The 18,197-nt window shown below is 42.6% G+C and overlaps 1 protein-coding gene and 1 long non-coding RNA gene across 23 annotated transcripts in view; one reads left to right on the plus strand and one right to left on the minus strand.

The window, feature by feature from the left end:
* The window catches only part of SYNE1 (spectrin repeat containing nuclear envelope protein 1), a 490,159-nt gene that overhangs the window by 6,665 nt on the left and 465,297 nt on the right, over positions 1-18,197 (minus strand). For 17 of the 22 annotated variants that reach the window (XM_058735678.1, XM_058735677.1, XM_058735691.1 and 14 more), the window contains 6 exons: positions 17,807-18,007; positions 16,371-16,499; positions 13,852-14,064; positions 12,738-12,830; positions 11,295-11,353; positions 2,577-3,542 (listed from right to left, as the gene is read on the minus strand). In XM_058735678.1, coding sequence (XP_058591661.1) covers positions 3,302-3,542; positions 11,295-11,353; positions 12,738-12,830; positions 13,852-14,064; positions 16,371-16,499; positions 17,807-18,007 — 936 coding nt within the window. In that variant the 3' untranslated portion in view covers positions 2,577-3,301. Of the gene's footprint in view, positions 1-2,576; positions 3,543-10,147; positions 10,720-11,294; positions 11,354-12,737; positions 12,831-13,851; positions 14,065-16,370; positions 16,500-17,806; positions 18,008-18,197 lie in introns of those variants that run through there. The other 5 variants (XM_058735695.1, XM_058735696.1, XM_058735693.1 and 2 more) reach the window with 4 other exon arrangements.
* LOC131515061 (uncharacterized) lies at positions 834-17,445 on the plus strand. Its single transcript, XR_009263412.1, has 4 exons — positions 834-1,007; positions 1,112-1,224; positions 13,718-13,812; positions 17,373-17,445. It is a non-coding gene; the product is annotated as an uncharacterized LOC131515061 (long non-coding RNA).

The following is an 18,197-nucleotide window of genomic DNA, read 5'->3' on the forward strand; positions in this document are numbered from 1 at the left end:
TGGCTTGTCAAAATTCTGTAGCTTTAGTTTCTTAATAACTGGCCCCAGGGAATAGGCTGTAAATCAGTCTTTTTTTTTTTTTTTTTTTTTTTTTTACAGGAAGATCTTTTCCTTTTTGTACAGGAAATCTCAGACCTCAGCTTGCTGAATTTCTCACCCAAGCCTTTTGAAGGTATCTCTTCTCTCTTCTTACAAAAACAAGGGAAGCGGCTGCCACCCCATTTTCCAGGCAGCAACATTCCTGCTCCCCAGGGGCAGTTTTCCAGAAAAGCTTTCACTCTTCCCTGGGTTTCCTGTTAAGTCACTGCTTTTATTTTTCCAAACCTTCATTTCTCCATGTTAGTTCTGGACTTTCTTTTTCCTCACCATTTCTAACATTTTCGGTTTGCTTGTGCAAATCTCATGATCCACATGTAATTAACTCTATATTCCTGGTCAGCTGATGGCCTCTCTTCTTCACTCACTATCCCCAGGATCACCCGCTACCTCCAGGCCACAGCAGGGCTCCTGACAGTCCTTACTCCAGGAATGAGGGCCCTTCAACCCCCTGTACATTCTTTTAAAAGCCTCATCTTGTCCCCGAAGCCTTTGCTGAACATGTTCTCTGTCTCTGTTAACAGGATAGCGGGGGGCACAGGTAAGGGCGCTCCTAATGCTGTCCGGCGTCCCCTTCCTCAAAAGGTAGGTAGGAGTGAGGGCTCCAGGAAGAGGTACCCGACTGTGGCTGGCGTGGTCCTCACTAGACCAGTCCTATCACCACCCGGGGGAAGCCATGACCTCGTGGCTTCTTCAATGCTTACATTCGCCGGAACTTTCCACTTTGTTCTGTTCCGATGCTGGATTGTCTGAGTCTTCTAAAGTTTAATAGGAGCACGAGTCATGCAACCCTGTGTGTGTCACGGTGGTTTTTAGAAAGGCACAAAAAGATGACACTCAAGATTTTTCTTAAAACCGAACTTTTTTCTCAGCCACATGGAACACTTGTCTTCAGTGATGGGAGATGCCTAGTGAGTCAGTGAATCATAATGTGGAGAAGGGACGGCTCTGCAGTCTCGTGATGCTGGGTTTTTTCCATCACTAATGCCTCCTTGTGTGGCGATTTCCCTAACAGGGGCAACGTGTGTGTCTGGAGGGGCTGGACTGCTCCTGAGGCCGGCCCACCACTTCTTGGATTTCAGAGCAGGAGTGGCAGGGAAGCGAGGGAGGACCGAGGCCCAATCTCAGGTGAGGCTGCCCGCAGCTCCAATCTCAGCCACTGCTCACCGCCTTTCCAGAAGCAGGAAGATGGGAGGCTTCAGCACAGGTTTCTCTTCCTTAAAAAAGAACAACGCAACTCCGATCTGATCCCTGAGTGGGGTTTCATGGGGAATGAGACGGGAATCACCTGACAGTAGAAAGCAGAACAGCCACGTGAGGAAAGGTCATAGAAGGAAGTCTTAAAGATAGTCCAACAGCGATCAGGAAAGTCTTCCTGATGGCGGCTCGTGAGGGGAGTCTTGGGAGAGAGGAGACATGGAGCAGTGAGAAGAAAACTGTGGAGGTAAGACAGTACGAGGCGGTGCTTTTCAACAGTCAGTAGAGCTACACTCACCTCAGGCAAGCTCCCAGGTGGTACCCCCAGGGATAGGATGAGAAGGTCCGCAGTGATCCCAGGAATTGGGAAACCTAGTAAACCTCAGGAACCCGAGCTGAGATGGCATTCAGGCTACAGATATCATGGAAACCGCAGCAGGCAGTTTCAGGCAATTTGGAGTACCTCCGCTTTGCTGAAATCGTCCACAGTGAGCAGGATTTGTAAACGAAATACCTACAGGAATTAGACCGGTGCAAGTGGTGACAGGAGTTGAGAGGGTAGAAGAGCGAATGTAGAAGCAGTCTCTTCCTGTTCTTCAGGGGACAGAAACCACATCACCCCGGCAATTATTGTCACGCAGGAATATGCACCTAATACATCGGAGCTTTCCATTTTCAGGAGGAGCCGGAGACCTGGGCTTTACATAAACCTTCCTCTTCCAATTATCAAAGGATGGATTAAAACACCATGGGCACCAAACAATTCCACGAGGGCCAAGGTTTGGCAAGATCAGAAGGGCAGAGTAAAATCTTACTGTATGTGGAGTTGAATGATGAATGAAAACCGTATTTCTTCTGGTAGACAACGAAAAGCAATAGGTTTTGGATACAGTAGGGACATGAACAAGAATGCTTTAGGAAAATCCACATGGCTATTGTGGATCCTTAGGATGGAGTGGAGACAGGGTCTCAGTCAGGAGATTAAATGGGATTTCTTCCAACTGGGCAAAGGGAATAGAGAAGAAAGGGGGCTGTGAAAGGTGTTGGGGAGTAAGAGGTCAGGAGATACCACTAGCTATGGGAAAGGAGGGTGAAAGGAAGCATCCAGAATCCTTTATGTCTAAATGTGCACTACCTGTAATCATCCTCTTAACATATACTTATGTTTCAGTTTCACTCATTCTGCAAAAACGATCATTTAGGTTACATTCTGATAAGGGTCTGCTTAATAGGCAAATTTAGAGTCATTTGTTTAAGGGGAAGAAAAAAAGCACAGACAAAAGATTTTATAGTATCTATAATAAATGCAAAGAAATCAATACAAACAAAACTTGGCTTTAGCAAACTGTACATACATAAATATCTTTTTTTTAACTATAACATTCAACTTTTTTTTCACATAAAGCCTTCCATGATCTTATTTATTACATCCAGTTTTTCTTTATACCTTTAAAAAAGTGCCTTTTAGATTTACAGCTTGTGCTTCTAAAGCAAAGGTTAGAACATCATGCCCCAAAGGAAAACAAGGTAAAAAGAAAGGTGCCATATAAGCTCTTAAAAATTGTATGTTACAAGGTTCTAAAATCTCTGCAGCACTGATTGCTTGGTAGATTGTTCGATGCCAACATGGCATTCTGGAAGAGTCCTTTACCAAATGGATGGAGCAGCACCGTGGGAAAGGTGCCCGGACAGTCTACTGAAGTCCTTGGGTATGCATAGAATGGGCCAGTGGCCCAGAACTCATGCGTCCAGAGAACAATGGAGGTCCTTAATCTCTTTAGTGCTGAGGCTCAGAGTTTCAAAGAACATTTCTTCCCAACCTGTCGTGTCTGCTCTCCTCCTGTCATTATTTACCATCCCCCTCCGAAGCCATGATTTGCACACAGAGGCTACAGGGGAGGGCTAACGCTGCCACACCCAGGGCATTCGCCAAGATGCAGGTCCTCTTTGGGTTAGCGTAGGATTGCTTTTGGCCAAATCCTCTACATGCGGCTGGCATCGCCCTGGTTCAGAGTGGAGGAGGGCCGTTTGTGTATCTGAGCATGGGGTGGAATGACCGGGCAAAGTTGTTGGAGAGGGCACAACTATAGTCTTCCTCTGACATTGGTACGAGGCAGGCGAGCCCGATGAGGAGCAACAGGAGAAGCTGGAGTGGAAGGGCCGCGCGGAGGACTCTGAGTAAGAAGGCCCGGCCGGACCGAGCTGGCCGAGGCTCAGAAAGGGAGGAATCGCAGCCACCTTTTATGGACCTGAGAGGAGAATCAACATAAACAACTCAAATATCTCAAATGCTGGATGGATGCTGCATTTTGCTTCCTCACCTTCCTGGAAGCTAGAGGACCATGCCAAACACAACCCAACCCGTCAATTAGCTGGCAGCCTTCTGCGGTAGGGGATCTCCCACCACCACATGAAGAGTGTTTTGGAAACTTCCCTGATGGAAAATAAACATTTAGTCAGTCAACTAAAGGCAGCTCATTGGCTTCAAATTCCACCCCTTAATTTGGTGAAACATTTCCCGTCAACAAAGATTAACTGCCCTATACACATTCTACCAGCATAGATTAAGTAGATCCAGGATAATTCAAATGTGGATGTTTGATGTGGGACATTTTTGGTTTCACAGTATCAGTAGCACCATTAGGCAAAATTAGTTGCTGTCAGAATCATACAAAGTATCCCATCTAGCCATCCTGGATGTGCCGAAATCCATGCAGCAAGGATAAGAACATCCACGGCCATCTTGCAGAGACCCATCAAGTTTAAATAATCTAAGAGTATACCCTGGTTTCATCTTGCACTGAATCAGCATCTGGCCCTGACCCAAGTGGGTTCCAAAGCTGTAGGAACAAGGCGACAGCAGAGTCGGTCTACAGGACACTGATGTGGAACGACATGGATTCTAGGCCGATCCCATCTGTCACTGGCTCTGGGACTTCGGGAAACGGACACCATTTTCTGAGCAGAACAGAGTGTCTTCTTGAAGGCTCCTTCTAGACTCAAAGTTCCAAGTTTGCCTATCTACTTCCATTTTTCCATCTCCCTTTATATAGTGCATTAGAGATTAGGTATGAATCAAGAAAGACGGCAAAATATTGAATATGGAAATAAGTCCTGGCTATAGGATGCACTGTTTTCTCTTTGTGATCATCTGTTGATGTCTTGTTTGGTTAGTAGTGGAAAAGTCATAGAAGGAAATGTTATTTACAAGAGGCATTTGTACATACACACATAACACACATGCATGCACGCACACACAAAACACTGCAGGAGCAGAAAGAATTTATGTACCAATGAGACACATTCCTCCATACCTAGTATGAGTTACCTAATGGTTATGATATCACTAAGAGTAAGGACACTGAATGTGAGGCCACTGGAGAGATATGAAGGTGGAAAAACTATATTGGTTACTCTGTACATTTTTCTCGTAAGAAAACATTGTGTTTCTAGCTATATCCCGTTAGCCATGTCTGAAAACATCACATTCATATAAGTGGGGGATAAGGGGTATCCCAAAGAAAATGACTGTTAAGATAAAAAGCAGACATAATCCCCCTAAAAAAAAGGAACAGAGGGAGTACTCAGAGCTTTCTTATGACACCATCAAAGACAGATGTGAGACGAACAGCTTAGTCCTGCAGAAGCCCCAAGCAGCCACATACCATACTGTGTTTCTGGTACAGTTCTTGCAGTGTAATGAAAAAACAAATCATTGGCCCAAACTGGGACTGTATTCTTTTCCAAAGTCGAAAACTAATGGCTGTGTGACCTTGAACAACTCATTTCACCTCTACGTGCCAACTTCTTCAAACCCTTCAAATTAGGTTAGATGGCCTTCCAACTTGGAAGTTCCATATTTTATACATTTTACGTCTTCTAATAATTGGTCAGTATAAATAATCTACCAACTGAGAGACCGTAAGAGTTTAACCACCATCTAGTGGTCAAACTGATTAACTGCCCTCATGCTAAGACCAATGAGTTATTCCTAATGAACTGAATAGGAAAGGTTGTACATTTTGTGAAAATATAGTAGAGCATAAATGAAGTATGCCACATAGCTATTAATGGAAGGAAAAAATAGAAACTTCTCAAGCTACATAATTATAAAATATTCATGGTGAAATAAAGCCTTAGAGAATATCTAATCCACCTTCTAACTTTGTAGATAAGTGGCTAAGGAGAGTTAACATTTACTCTTCTAATTGCTGGGCAACACACTAAGCATTTATCCTATTCTCTCACTTAATCCCCATTATAGTCCTCCTCCGTGTGCTTGTTATCTACATTTTATAGATGATGGAAAGGAGACTCAGAGAGAGGAAGTAACTGGCTCAAGGTTATACAGCTAGCAAGTGGCAGAACTGAGATTTCCACCCTGAGATTTTTAACTTCCCAAACTTGGCCTCTATGGGTAGGGTAAATCACTGGCCACAAATCACACAATTAAATGAAGAGCTCTAGCAGGAAGGCAGGGTTCTCACGTCCCTGCTCGGCAACCACATTCTCTGCAACATCCTGTTGTTTGGTGACACGAATGAAAGTTGTCCAGGTCACAGTTATGTCACAGGTATCTCACGTGTAGAAGCAAAGGAGACGATACTTGTATCTTACAATATTTGGAAGTGAGTGATTTCCTCGTGTCTAAAACAAATGCCTCAGGGGCGCCTGGGTGGCTCAGTCAGTTAAGCGGCCGACTTTGGCTCAGGTCATGATCTCGCGGCCCGTGAGTTCGAGCCCCGCGTCGGGCTCTGTGCTGACAGCTCAGAGCCTGGAGCCTGTTTCAGATTCTGTGTCTCCCTCTCTCTCTGACCCTCCCCCGTTCATGCTCTGTCTCTCCCTGTCTCAAAAATAAATAAAATGTTAAAAAAAAATGCCTCTAATCATGAAGCCCCACAGATCAAGTCAGTCTATGGACACGAGGGCATTTTGTTTGAGGCAATTGTGCAACCTTGGGCAAGTAATTTAGTCTCTCTGGTCTTCATTGTTTCTCACTTGCAAAGACAAGGGTGCATTAATATCTTAAAATCATTTTGGCTGTGACAGTGTATGAATTCAATGGTTTGCCTTAAAGTGTCGTGAGAAGAATGAGACAGCTACCTACGAACTCTGGATTGAATTTTCCTTCAATGTATCTTTCCCTTGACCTGAAAATACGCCCTGACAAACAACACTTGCCACCTGTCACTGGATGAGTTACAACAGGAGGACAGAAGACAGCTCCACATTTCCTCATTATTCAACATTTAAATAAAGTGAGGAGATTTCCAACTGAGCCTTTTTCTTTAGAAGACATTTAAGGACATCAGTTATGGACACATTTATGCGTGTAATTGATAATGCAATTTTGCTGACAGAGGTGAATAGCCTCTGGTTGTCAATTATTATCTTCTTTTAGCAATGAAGCCAAAGATCAAGATCAAAACAAGGGCTGCCCATTGACAAGTCCACTCCTGAGAAAAACTAGAAAGGTCATCATCTTTGGAATATGGGCTCTGTTGAAGGACATGGCACATTTAACAGCATCAGAGCATTCCTTATTAAAATGTAATTAGTGTGTGCCTTCTAATGTTGAAAATGCTAACCTAGGGAGACGTAATGGGCCGAGATAGGGACAAAGAGAACACACAGTGATTAGTAAGCTTCTGTGCAGCTGACTGCTCCTGGAAATGTCCACGTTATCTACTGAGAAAAACTGCCACCCACTGGGGGCAACTACCAGGGTGTCAACATGCCCAATGTTGCCTCTTCTTAGGACGAGCCTGAGCTACAGCTTCTGATACCAACAGGATAATGGTACCAGGGGGCACTTTTAATATTTATCTATTGACCTAAGACCACCTGCATCAAAAGTCTTGGGAAATTTGACAAGGGAAAGAACAAAGACAACTCACTGGTCGCTCATCGTTCTCCAATGGCCTTACTACACCAATGGATGCCAGCTGAAACTGTGTTCATAGAGGAGGAAAAAATGAAATGTGTAAACTTATCCAAGGAACTTAATCAATGGAGGTGTTTCTGTCCAGCCAAAGTGTGCTTATTCTCTGCAAGTAAATATTTATTTTATAAGTTTTCTCACTCATTCAAATTTTGGGGTAAAGACTTGTCCAGGAGTTGCTTTCATCTCTTTCCCAAAATGCGTATAGTTGTGCGAGGAAGCTGTATAGAACCACACACCGCACAAAAGAAAAGTATGAGCAAGGCATGTAAGAGTCCTGACAGCGTGTACAAAGGATGACTCATCTCAAAGAGTTTACACGATCAAGGAGAACAAAATGAATTACTTGTGGGCATAAATTATTGAAAGGCAAGCGAAAAGAAACTCTCAATTCATTTTGTTACTTGTTAGTTAACACTGCCAGTATAGTAGTAGGAATTTATTTTGAGGAGATACCCAGGTTGTGTCTGATCTTGCTGCCTGCTCTTGTGTGAATAATCTTTGTTCCCTGCATATGTGGCACAGAAGACAAATTTCCAGAATCAATTTAGGATTTCCGTCTTCTCAAAAAAAAAAAAAAATAGTAATATTTTTTATTGTTCGAACTGGCTCGTCTGAAGCAGTTTAAGGCAGGCTGTGGTAGTCCAAGCCTGGGAACTGGCTGTGTAAAGAATCCCACCCACCAATAGCCCTTTGGCAGAGTGAAGTGATTCATGAGCTAGGATCCAGAGTCAGGGAGACCTGGTTCAAATCTTAAATCTCCATGCCTCTAACCCTCAGTGTCCTTGTCTGTACAATTGGGAATATAGCCATGCCCTGGGGGTGTGGTAAGGGTTAAACGAGGTAATGCGTATTCAGTGCTTTGCATAGTGCTCAGGACACTTTAAGTGCTAAATAAATGCCACAATTTATCATTATTATCTTATCATCCTATTGAAGCAAAGGTGTGCTAACTCCTACCATTGGGAATCAGCTGTACTCTGCCTTTTCTCCCAGGAAAATAGTCCTGATTCATTAGTAGTGCCTTCAAAGATGTGACGCATTTGCCAAAGAGGCTGACTTGTTCCTGGGAAACACTGGGAATGCATACCTCAAACTATTAGAAAAGAAAAACATATTGGAGCCTTGTCCCATAACTGGCCTCAGCTTTGGTGCCAGCCTGTCCTAGAAGGGAGGCTCTTTGAAGGCTATGAGTAAGCGGGTCCCCAGGGAGCAGCCTGACAGAAAAGACTTGAAGAAAAATTCCATAAGAAACTGACTCATGGAATGACTTCTCATTCCATCTGGGTCCTCTGTGCAGAAGGTGCTAGAGACCAAAGGTGTCCAAGGAAGTTTTGCATGTTAGAATTTTTGGTTAGGTTTTGGAATGAGGTCATCACTTCCCTGTATCCAGACTACACAGCAATTATTCCTTTGTCTTTCTGGAATTTGGAGTTAAATCTTTCTATTTGTCAACTTCAAATAATCCACAGTAGAGTTTTGAAGACTTACTGGTGATCGAGTTAGACAATTTTAAGTCAAAAGTAGGAAAAAAGTCCGGCTGGACCGTCGTAAGCATTACTTCTTAAATCTCTCTAATCTAAAAAATTACGAATAGGTACTGTGAATATACGCATGATATTTTTCAACTGTTTATAATTTTTAAGGAGTCTTAAGGAGCTCCTTGTAATTGATTTAGGGAATCTGTAGATTCTGAGACATTGCAGGTCTTTTAATGGCAGGAGCCATACGATATTACTTTTATAAGCCCAGGGTCTAAACATAGTAGGTGGACAGTAAATAATGGCATCAATCTATATGTGGGCTTAGAATATTATGTAAGAGGACATAGAACAGTGGCCATAAAATCAAACTGAAACCATATAGAGCAGATAAGCGACTGCGTTCACATCAGCCCTTAAACAACAAAAATAATATAAGAACCCTTTCCTTCAAACTGATACCCACTTTCTTCCACCTCCACCTCTTTCGTCTCTTAGGAAGAGCACGTGTCTAAAATTTTCTATTGTAGATTGCTGGGGTCAACGTTCTAAACTTTGTGCTTCTGCCATAGCCTTTCAAATTTGCTGGACCAGTGCAAGATCAAACACAAGGTACACTCAAGTGTCAATGTAAAGGAACACCGTGACAACCTGGATTATGAGTGAAGTTAATTCTTTCCCAGCAGACTCTGCATTCCATTGTCGGGGTTGGATGCACCCAAGCAGAAGTGCCAAAAAGTCAAGAAGTCCAAGAATGTTCAACCACAGCCTGTCTGCCAAGGTGTTTGATGACGTCTGCCATTCGGGTGTAGATCACTTGTATTCTAGACCCTCTAAGTAGCAAAGTAAATACTGTGCCGTGTGCTCAGAAAGATGTTAATAAACAGCGCTGGACAGAGCAGAGCTGAAAGGCGCCTTGTGGATATCACAGCAAGAATGTGGCTGTCCCAGCTGCAAAGCCCTGTTAGGAGACGTGTTGAAACACTTGCTGCCCTAAGAAACGATGCCTTTGACATTTTCAGAAGACCTGTGCGACTGTCTGAAAGAATTGGGGGAGCAGACTGATGAGGTATCGGGAAACCAAAAGGCGGTTGCTATTGGTGTCGCAGAATAATATAAGAGCTTTTCCCTTCTCATCACCATCATGTACGTCAGCCAAAGAATTCATCTCTGGTATCCTAGAAGGACTGCTATGGGGACAGTCCCCATCTCTGTTCATGGCACCTCAGCATTTTGTGGAGAAGAGATGGACAAAACAATGATCTGGCTACAGTATATGATAGGCTTTTCTTGTAGGGGACTAAGACAACATCAGGGCACTGGTAGAAGTCCATCATTAGCTTCAAAAACCCTTGTGAGTTTTTCTCCATTCATATTTCATTATGGACAAACCCCGCCCCCCCCCCCCCCCCCCCACCAAAACTGTCTCCAAACCAAACCGAAGGGAATGAAAAAAAGAAAAAGTACAGTCAAGGGAGACTTAAAACCAGAAAGCACATCAAAGTACGTTCTGCATTGCTTCGGCTGAGTAGGAAGGACCAAATAAAATATCCAGTCTCTTCAGCACACAGCTGGAAAACTAAAACTATTACTCAGGGGTTGTTTACAGTTCTACACTTCCTTACCCCTCACCCTCCTTTCAAGAATTTCGATTCCAGCTCGGTGGTGAGAAGTTTCCAGAGGGGCAAACTACTTTAGCAGTGAACTGCTTGGGACTGGAATGAAAAATCAGCTCCAAAGACAGTGTTTTCATTTTTTAAAAAGTTGTCTCAGGGAATATGAACTGATTAGTGAAAGGGCAGGAGAGCACAGACATCACACAACAACGAAGAAGGCAAAGCACCGCTAAGTGCGGAAACAACGGACTGTTGGAAGCCAGATGTAAAGCGCGGAGTGGCAGCTGTGAGTAGGCTCTCTGGACGTTCCCGGGCAGGGGCACTGACTGCCCTTGTTTCCAGGGTGAAAGAGCTTGCCAAGTGTCAGGAAGGTGAGTGACTGAGTGTGCTGGCAGAAGAGACGTTTTAGGATAAGCAGAAGAGAGAAGGTGCTTATAAGTTTTAAATAATACCAAGTTAGGACTTGCCATTTTGAGAATTCAAAACCCACAATCTGGATAAAACATGAAAATAAAATAAAAAGCTGGGGATGTTAGTATATTTTATTCAGATCTGTGGGTTCTGTGAATGGTAAATAATTCATTGATCTATTACCTGTCTTATTGTAAAATCTAGAAATAAAGAGGATGATGAAAGTCTGCCATGAATTGAACGGTGGCTGTGCCATCCATCGCATGGAATCCTTAAGCGCACGCAGAATACAATTTGATGAAAAGTACCAGATGGCCTACGTATAGTTAGATAAAATTTTGGCGGGATCCAAATGCTTTGTGCTCTGAGCTTTACTTATACTTTGCACTTAGAAAAGTCTTTCCCAATTTAGTAGAGAAAGGGTGTGGGACGAAACAAGTAATTTCTCGACTACCCTGAGGAAGACCAGATAGAGGCCTACCTAAATCACGGACAATTTTCATCATCCTCTTGGAGTTCTAGAACAGTGTGGAAACCAGGAGAATAAGGTACCTGCTATGTGGACTGTTGACAGAGGGTCCAGGCTGTGAGAGACTACATTTGCCTCGTGGCTGTTTGCAATGAACAGGGGTAAAGAAAGAAGAATGTTCAGTCCAGGCAAATAAAGACAAGCTACTGAAAAAAAAATTAAACTAAAAGTGCAGCAAAAGAAAAACAAATCAAATGAAATGATCAGTACCCATGAAGTCAGGAAACTGGCTTTTCTTCTGTTGAAGAAGTGAAACAGATTCACATCTCTATCATTAGTCACTGAATAAACATGAATTGTGGCTCAGGAGTCCCCACCACAGTGGGTATATCTTCCCCCACTTCGCATGGTAGAAACACAAACGACTCTACACAAGCCAAGGATCTCTCTGTATTTACTTACAATAAATATAAAGTTCCATATGCCATGCCACGCCATATTTTGTCATCTTCTAGAACACTGAATTCGTATTAAAATCCTTGGCAGCTAAAAAATAACAATGGCGATAGGAGACTGTTCTTTGTAGAGGGAAGAAGACCTGATCGGTTAAGTAAGGGCTAAAATTTGACTCGAAAAGCCAGTATTCCTTCACATTCTTAAACTAGGATCTATAGGAAACTAGCGAATGTAGTAAAAAACAATCCTAAATAAGATAATAACATTTATCAGCATAGAACTTAAGTGTTTGTAACAAAAAAAGTACAAATGAAATCAACATTTCTAAAAACTAAGGAAAATGGGATGGAATAAAAATGACTGTAATCATAAAGCCAGACAAAAATCAATAAATAAATAACAAAACAGAACAAGCTTCTAATTACACAGAGAAATCAAAGTATAGAGGGGAGCAGGGGCCAGATTCGTCTTTTTGTCCTCACAGAATGCCAGTGAGGCAGCCCCTGAAAGGCTTTGTGGGTGAGTCTTCTTGAGCTGTTGCCTCTTGGGGGGCAGCACAGTCAACAAACACCTGGAGAACCACCTTCAGGAGTCTCTTTGCTTGCGAGTCAACAGAACCTCCGCTTGTCTCATAAATTCAATGGTCTCATGAGACACTCACAGTTTTGTCTGCTTCTGGCTGAGGCGCCCCTTTACACGGAACCTACATTTTAGGTGGACTATGGTGGTGGTGGTTTGAAGGGAGGAGCCACCAAAGGAACAAGGGAACACCATTGTAGCGATGGCCCTCGGAGCAAGAGAAGTAATTTGTCTCCCTGTACCAACCACACGTTGAGCCCTATTTTTTTTGAAAACCAGAACTGCTCTTTTCCATTCCCGAGTGCGTGTGGGGAGGGCCCGCGGCCTGGCTGAGGAAACAACTCTTCTCTGTGTTACTGTGATAACCCTCTTCCGTACGGGGACTCCTGCTTTCCCGGGGGGAGCCTGTGGTCCCTGCGGTAGGTACAGACACTCTCACTCCCCGGTGTTCCCTCCCACGGGCCAAGTGAAAACGACTAGTGGAAAGTTACCGTTCTTTGTCTGTTTGGGGTGCTTCTTCCTGACGTAGGACTCACAGATCCCGAGGTGTCCAGTTCATCCGCAGAAGACCAGGAAGACAAATCCTACATAGGAAACAGTTTCTTTAATGGCTCTGTGTTCCAAAGCTGTGATGGCCTGGTGATACACGATGCATTTCCCAGCCCGTCCCCACCCACCCTCCACTAAAACCAAACCATTCCTTGGGGAAAACAGAATCAGACAACTACAAGAACAGAACCTAATCTTCTAGGGGATTAGGCTTTCCTGGTTGTAAAGTTGGTCCGGCTGGAAAATATGGGTATAGTTTTGCTACTACTATGTTGCTTGTAGCTTTACTGTTTCTCAGCGGCGTGGATGTGGACGAGTGGAAGTGAAGGAGGGGAAGGAATCTTGTCTTTCAGCTATGGGCCTCTCAAGGCCAGAGAGAAAGCAATTCATTTGAGTTAGAAGCAAAAGATACTCATCCGGGAGCCCGCTTTTGTAGTATTTCTAGCACTCCTCTGTTATTCAGAGTAGCATGTGCTTTTGCATGCTTAGAGAAGGGCAGGGTGTCTGTGTGTTCGTAACAGGATCTCACAGTTGAATGTCTGAAGTCTTACCCAGTCTCTCTGGATCTACATATGAATTTCTCAAAACCCATAATACTACCACGAGGTAGTAGATTTAAGAAAAAAATATATATAAAAGGTAAATGAGCAGAGGACATTTTCCATGAGTTAACTGCTGTCAGGAGAATTCATGCCTTCTACGGTTCAAACACAAAACTCGCATGCGATGACTGGTTATGATCTGCCACAGCTGTGTTACTGAAAACATGTGCATTCCTAAACCAACAAGGTAAAATACAATGCCACAATAGTGATGGTGAAGGGTTAGCAGTAACAATCACAAGAGGTCTTTTTGATGTAACAGAATCAAAAGCAGTGTCCTATCACAACAGTTTGAGTCGCTTCCTTTTATTTTGACACAGGACTCGTAAGAGCAGTGATTGAGAGCGGGCACTCTATTCCGACAAGTACCACATTCAAAGTCCTTCTAAAAATGGATGAAGGTGATGCTTCTTTGGTAAGAAACGCTACGCGATGATGCCTGCTTAGAGCTTACCTGCTGACTGCTTGACATGTCTAATAACTTCTCCAGCTCCTCGATGTGTCGGCTGACCTCCTTCAAGAGAAGTTTGAGCCGATTGCCAATCACATGGACTTTTTCTTTGGCTTCTAAACAGTCTGTGCCTTCAGCATTCACCAGTAGTTGGCAAGACATGTCTTGCAGTGAGGCCACTTTGAGTTGGGATTCCAATAGCTCATGCCTTATTTGCTATGCATACGATAAGAAACATTTTACGAAGGATTTCTGATAAGTGGGGGAAATTCCCAAGGGCGGGATGATATCAGTTTAACCTAGTGGACCATTATGCCTGAGTATCTGAATGCTGTGCTTACACGGGGAAGAATGAAGGAGCCCATGGATTCGGGAATAAGGGGTCTGGGTTCTAACCCTGCCTCTGCCAAAAACAGTCTATAAGGCTCCTGAACCTTTCCAATCTCAAGTGTTCCCATTCGGTAAAATGATAACACCATTTCCTGCCTGGTCCACAGTAAGTATATTGGAAGGTTCAACTTGGTGAATAAATGTGAAAATGCCTAAAATAGAAAGTATCATGCAAACGAGACATAAGATATTCTTTTAAACAGTGAAATATTAACATATAAATATAGCAAATATTAAAAAAATTTTTTTTCAGTTTATTTATTTTGAGAGAGAGAGAGAAAGAGAGCAGGGGAGGGCCAGAGAGAAGAGAGAGAGAGAGTCCCAAGCAGAGACAGAGAGCCCAATGCGGGGCTTGAATTCATTAACTGTGAGATCATGACCTGAGCCAAAACCAAGAGCCGGACGCTTAACCAACCCAGTCACCCAGGTGCGCCACAAATATTTTTAGTAATGTAATATTTTATACACATGTCTAAGTATACTCTGGATTTGTTCGGGGTTTTTTTTTTTAAAGGAAATATGAGTAATTCATCATTTACAACTAATGTCTCAGGTCAAAAGTCAGTAAAAATGCCACTGCATAGCTATTTCCTCTTGGTTTCTAAGACATTTGTGGTACTAAATTGAAAGCTACCAATTCTGTTGGTTAGGTTAGTGAGTACTAAATGTTCAGAAATAACATTTTAAAAATACAGAAAGCTACGAAATGCAAATCATTTTCTCCTAATGGAACTTAAATATACTTCTTTGTCTTCTATAAAGTCCCTTAAGTACACTTGCATTATATTGTCCAAAGTCCTTTGTATAAGAATCTACATAGAGATTCTGCAAATTTCCTTTTGAATTCAGTGCTAGAATAAGTTCCTTTCTCCTTGAGAACTGGTATGGTTTCTTTTTGTCAGGTAATGAAAATAACTTTTAATATTTCCCTTGTCTTAGTTTTCACAAAACTTGGTGACAAGGATACTGTTAAATCTGGTACCCTTAATTTCCTCTAAGAAGTCTTAAGCATCTTTTTCTATTTTAATAGTTTCAATGTCCATAAAAATAAAATTTAAGCCACCCAATATACTTTTACTTTATACGTGGATGTAACAAATACAGTTTAAATTAAAAATATAACTTGACAAAGATCTCTTTTAATAAAAACAATCTACTAAGATGAAGAACTTCTAAGATCTCTGCAATTGAAGCAATGACTTTATTTTTTTATTTTTTTTAATTTTTTCCAATATATGAAATTTATTGTCAAATTGGTTTCCATACAACACCCAGTGCTCATCCCAAAAGGTGCCCTCCTCAATACCCATCCCCCACCCTCCCCTCCCTCCCATCCCCCATCAACCCTCAGTTTGTTCTCAGTTTTTAAGAGTCTCTTATGCTTTGGCTCTCTCCCACTCTAACCTCTTTTTTTTTTTTTCCTTCCCCTCCCCCATGGGTTTCTGTTAAGCTTCTCAGGATCCACATAAGAGTGAAACTATATGGTATCTGTCTTTCTCTGTATGGCTTATTTCACTTAGCATCACACTCTCCAGTTCCATCCACGTTGCTACAAAAGGCCATATTTCATTCTTTCTCATTGCCACGTAGTACTCCATTGTGTATATAAACCACAATTTCTTTATCCATTCATCAGTTGATGGACATTTAGGCTCTTTCCATAATTTGGCTATTGTTGAGAGTGCTGCTATAAACATTGGGGTACAAGTGCCCCTATGCATCAGTACTCCTGTATCCCTGGGGTAAATTCCTAGCAGTGCTATTGCTGGGTCATAAGGTAGGTCTATTTGTAATTTTCTGAGGAACCTCCACACTGCTTTCCAGAGCGGCTGCACCAGTTTGCAATTGAGCAATGACTCTAGAGGCAGATTCTAAAGACGGTGGATGTCATCTCCTATGGGCATGTTTGCCTCATGTAAATTGGAAACCATGATGAATAAAAAAGAGGAAGTTGGAGACTGGTATGCAAAGGGTAAATATACATATATAATATATATGTTATGCATATATATTATAGATATTTTATATATTTATATATGTGTATTATATATAATCACCTACGTTCTTTTTCTGTAAATGACATGGATTGCTGCTAAAAATAACCAGAGGCTGCAGGAGGCCACATATCTTACCATAAGCTGCTTGTGATGGTCCTGAAGTGTCTCTGCATCCTGGTTAGAATCAATAGGGACAATTTCATTTTTCCTTCTGTCGATGTTCTCCAGCATAAGAAGCAAACCATGACTCATTTCATGGAAATCCTATGGGGGGGAAAAACATGGAGTATAAAACCATCTTAATATATTGTTCTTTCCCTCGCAGCTTAAATTTCCATTCTTAACAATTGCTACCACTGGCAAAGGCACATTGGAATTAAGATCTTACACACGACTCATTTCTGAGGAAGGCACTGGCGCTGTTGTAATGATCTAAGTTCACATTCTCACCAAAAGCATCTAGTCTATTATGTGAGGGAGATTTAGACATAAGGAAAAACTGGCATCAAATATTCAATTTCTAGGGTTACTGCACAGTTTGGAAGGAAGCAGCTCTGTTCCCCTCTCTTCTCTGTATTCAAACCTCCCCCTCTTGTAAGGCCTTGATCCAGTCCCTTATATCCCTCATTCATCCATTTGTTCATTCATTTATTCAATGTATAGTTACTGAAGATCTTCCGTGTGGACGGCACTGGACTAGGCGGAGGAGCAGGGGGAAACAACAGCTTGGGTACCTGTTTTCAAGGTTTTCTTGGGGCACATACAAACCTGGAAAGAAGGCTTATGTTGTGCTCAGAATGCAAAATACTCCTGGCCAGGACCTACAAGGTCCTGCATGATCTGGCTGCTGACCATGTCCCTAATCTTTCTTATCACTCCCTGCCTCTCTGACTACATTTTGATCACACTGGCCTCTTTTCTGACCTCAAAGACACTAAGCCCTTTCCTGCTTCTGGGACATCCCATTGGCTCTGTCTCTCTCATGGCAATATCCCTTCTGTGTCAGCTCTAAGACTCAGACATTTCCTTACCTCTTTCCCAAAGTGGCTTTTCTCAGTTACTCTTATCACCCACACCTGTAAGCATCTTGATTAAGCATTTATTTGCATTTTTATTGTTTGCCTTCTCCAACAAAAGTAGAGACAGTGCTGTATCCTGACCGCTCTGCACAATATCTGTCACAGAGTGGGAACTCATCAAATAATTGTGGCAGAATGGGTAAGTAAATATTTGTAATGCTCATTTTCACATTCAGGAAATGTCTGCCGATGTGCTCAGTAAATATCTGTTGAATGAATGAATGAATGAATGAATGAGTTGGGGCTGAGATAAACTTGTGGGAATAATCTCGTTAGCTGGGTAAAAGATGGGGTCCAGCTGCTTGAACTCCTGCTCAGATGTACGAATTCTCCAGTATAATGAATAGTTTGGGCACGAAGTTCTCTTATTCAAATCGTGACTTTGGGAAGTAATTGCATCCCTGTAAGTGACCTTGATAAATCAAAATCACAGACTCAGCCACGCCGGAAATGACGGACTCTGGAGCATAATCCGCCCAAAGCCCCACGAACCTGACACTGCATCAGTGCATCCTGGAGCAGGCCCCGCCACTCGTCCAGCAACGAGCACACGCGGTCCCAGCGTCCGTTCATCTGGGACAGGCGATCTTGCAGATCCTGGCTTTTCTCACTGCCAGTCTGGGTGAACTCGGGGCTGCACAGGTTGATGGAGAGGATGATGGCTTTGCGGTGGTCCACAGCCTTCTGGAGCTCCTAAAAAGAGAAAGGAGAACAACCAAACAAAGAATATGGCAATAAAAACAAGTAAAACTTATTTTAAGTCCTCAGGAAATGCTTCACTCAAATTAAGAGATCCATTAATTAAAACCGGCCTTAACACAATAGCTAGATAGGATAGAGTGGTGCACATCACTGAGGACGACAGAGGAAATGGATTAGATGT

This window comes from Neofelis nebulosa, chromosome 6 (genome assembly GCF_028018385.1).
Source record: "Neofelis nebulosa isolate mNeoNeb1 chromosome 6, mNeoNeb1.pri, whole genome shotgun sequence".
NCBI lineage: Eukaryota > Metazoa > Chordata > Mammalia > Carnivora > Felidae > Neofelis > Neofelis nebulosa.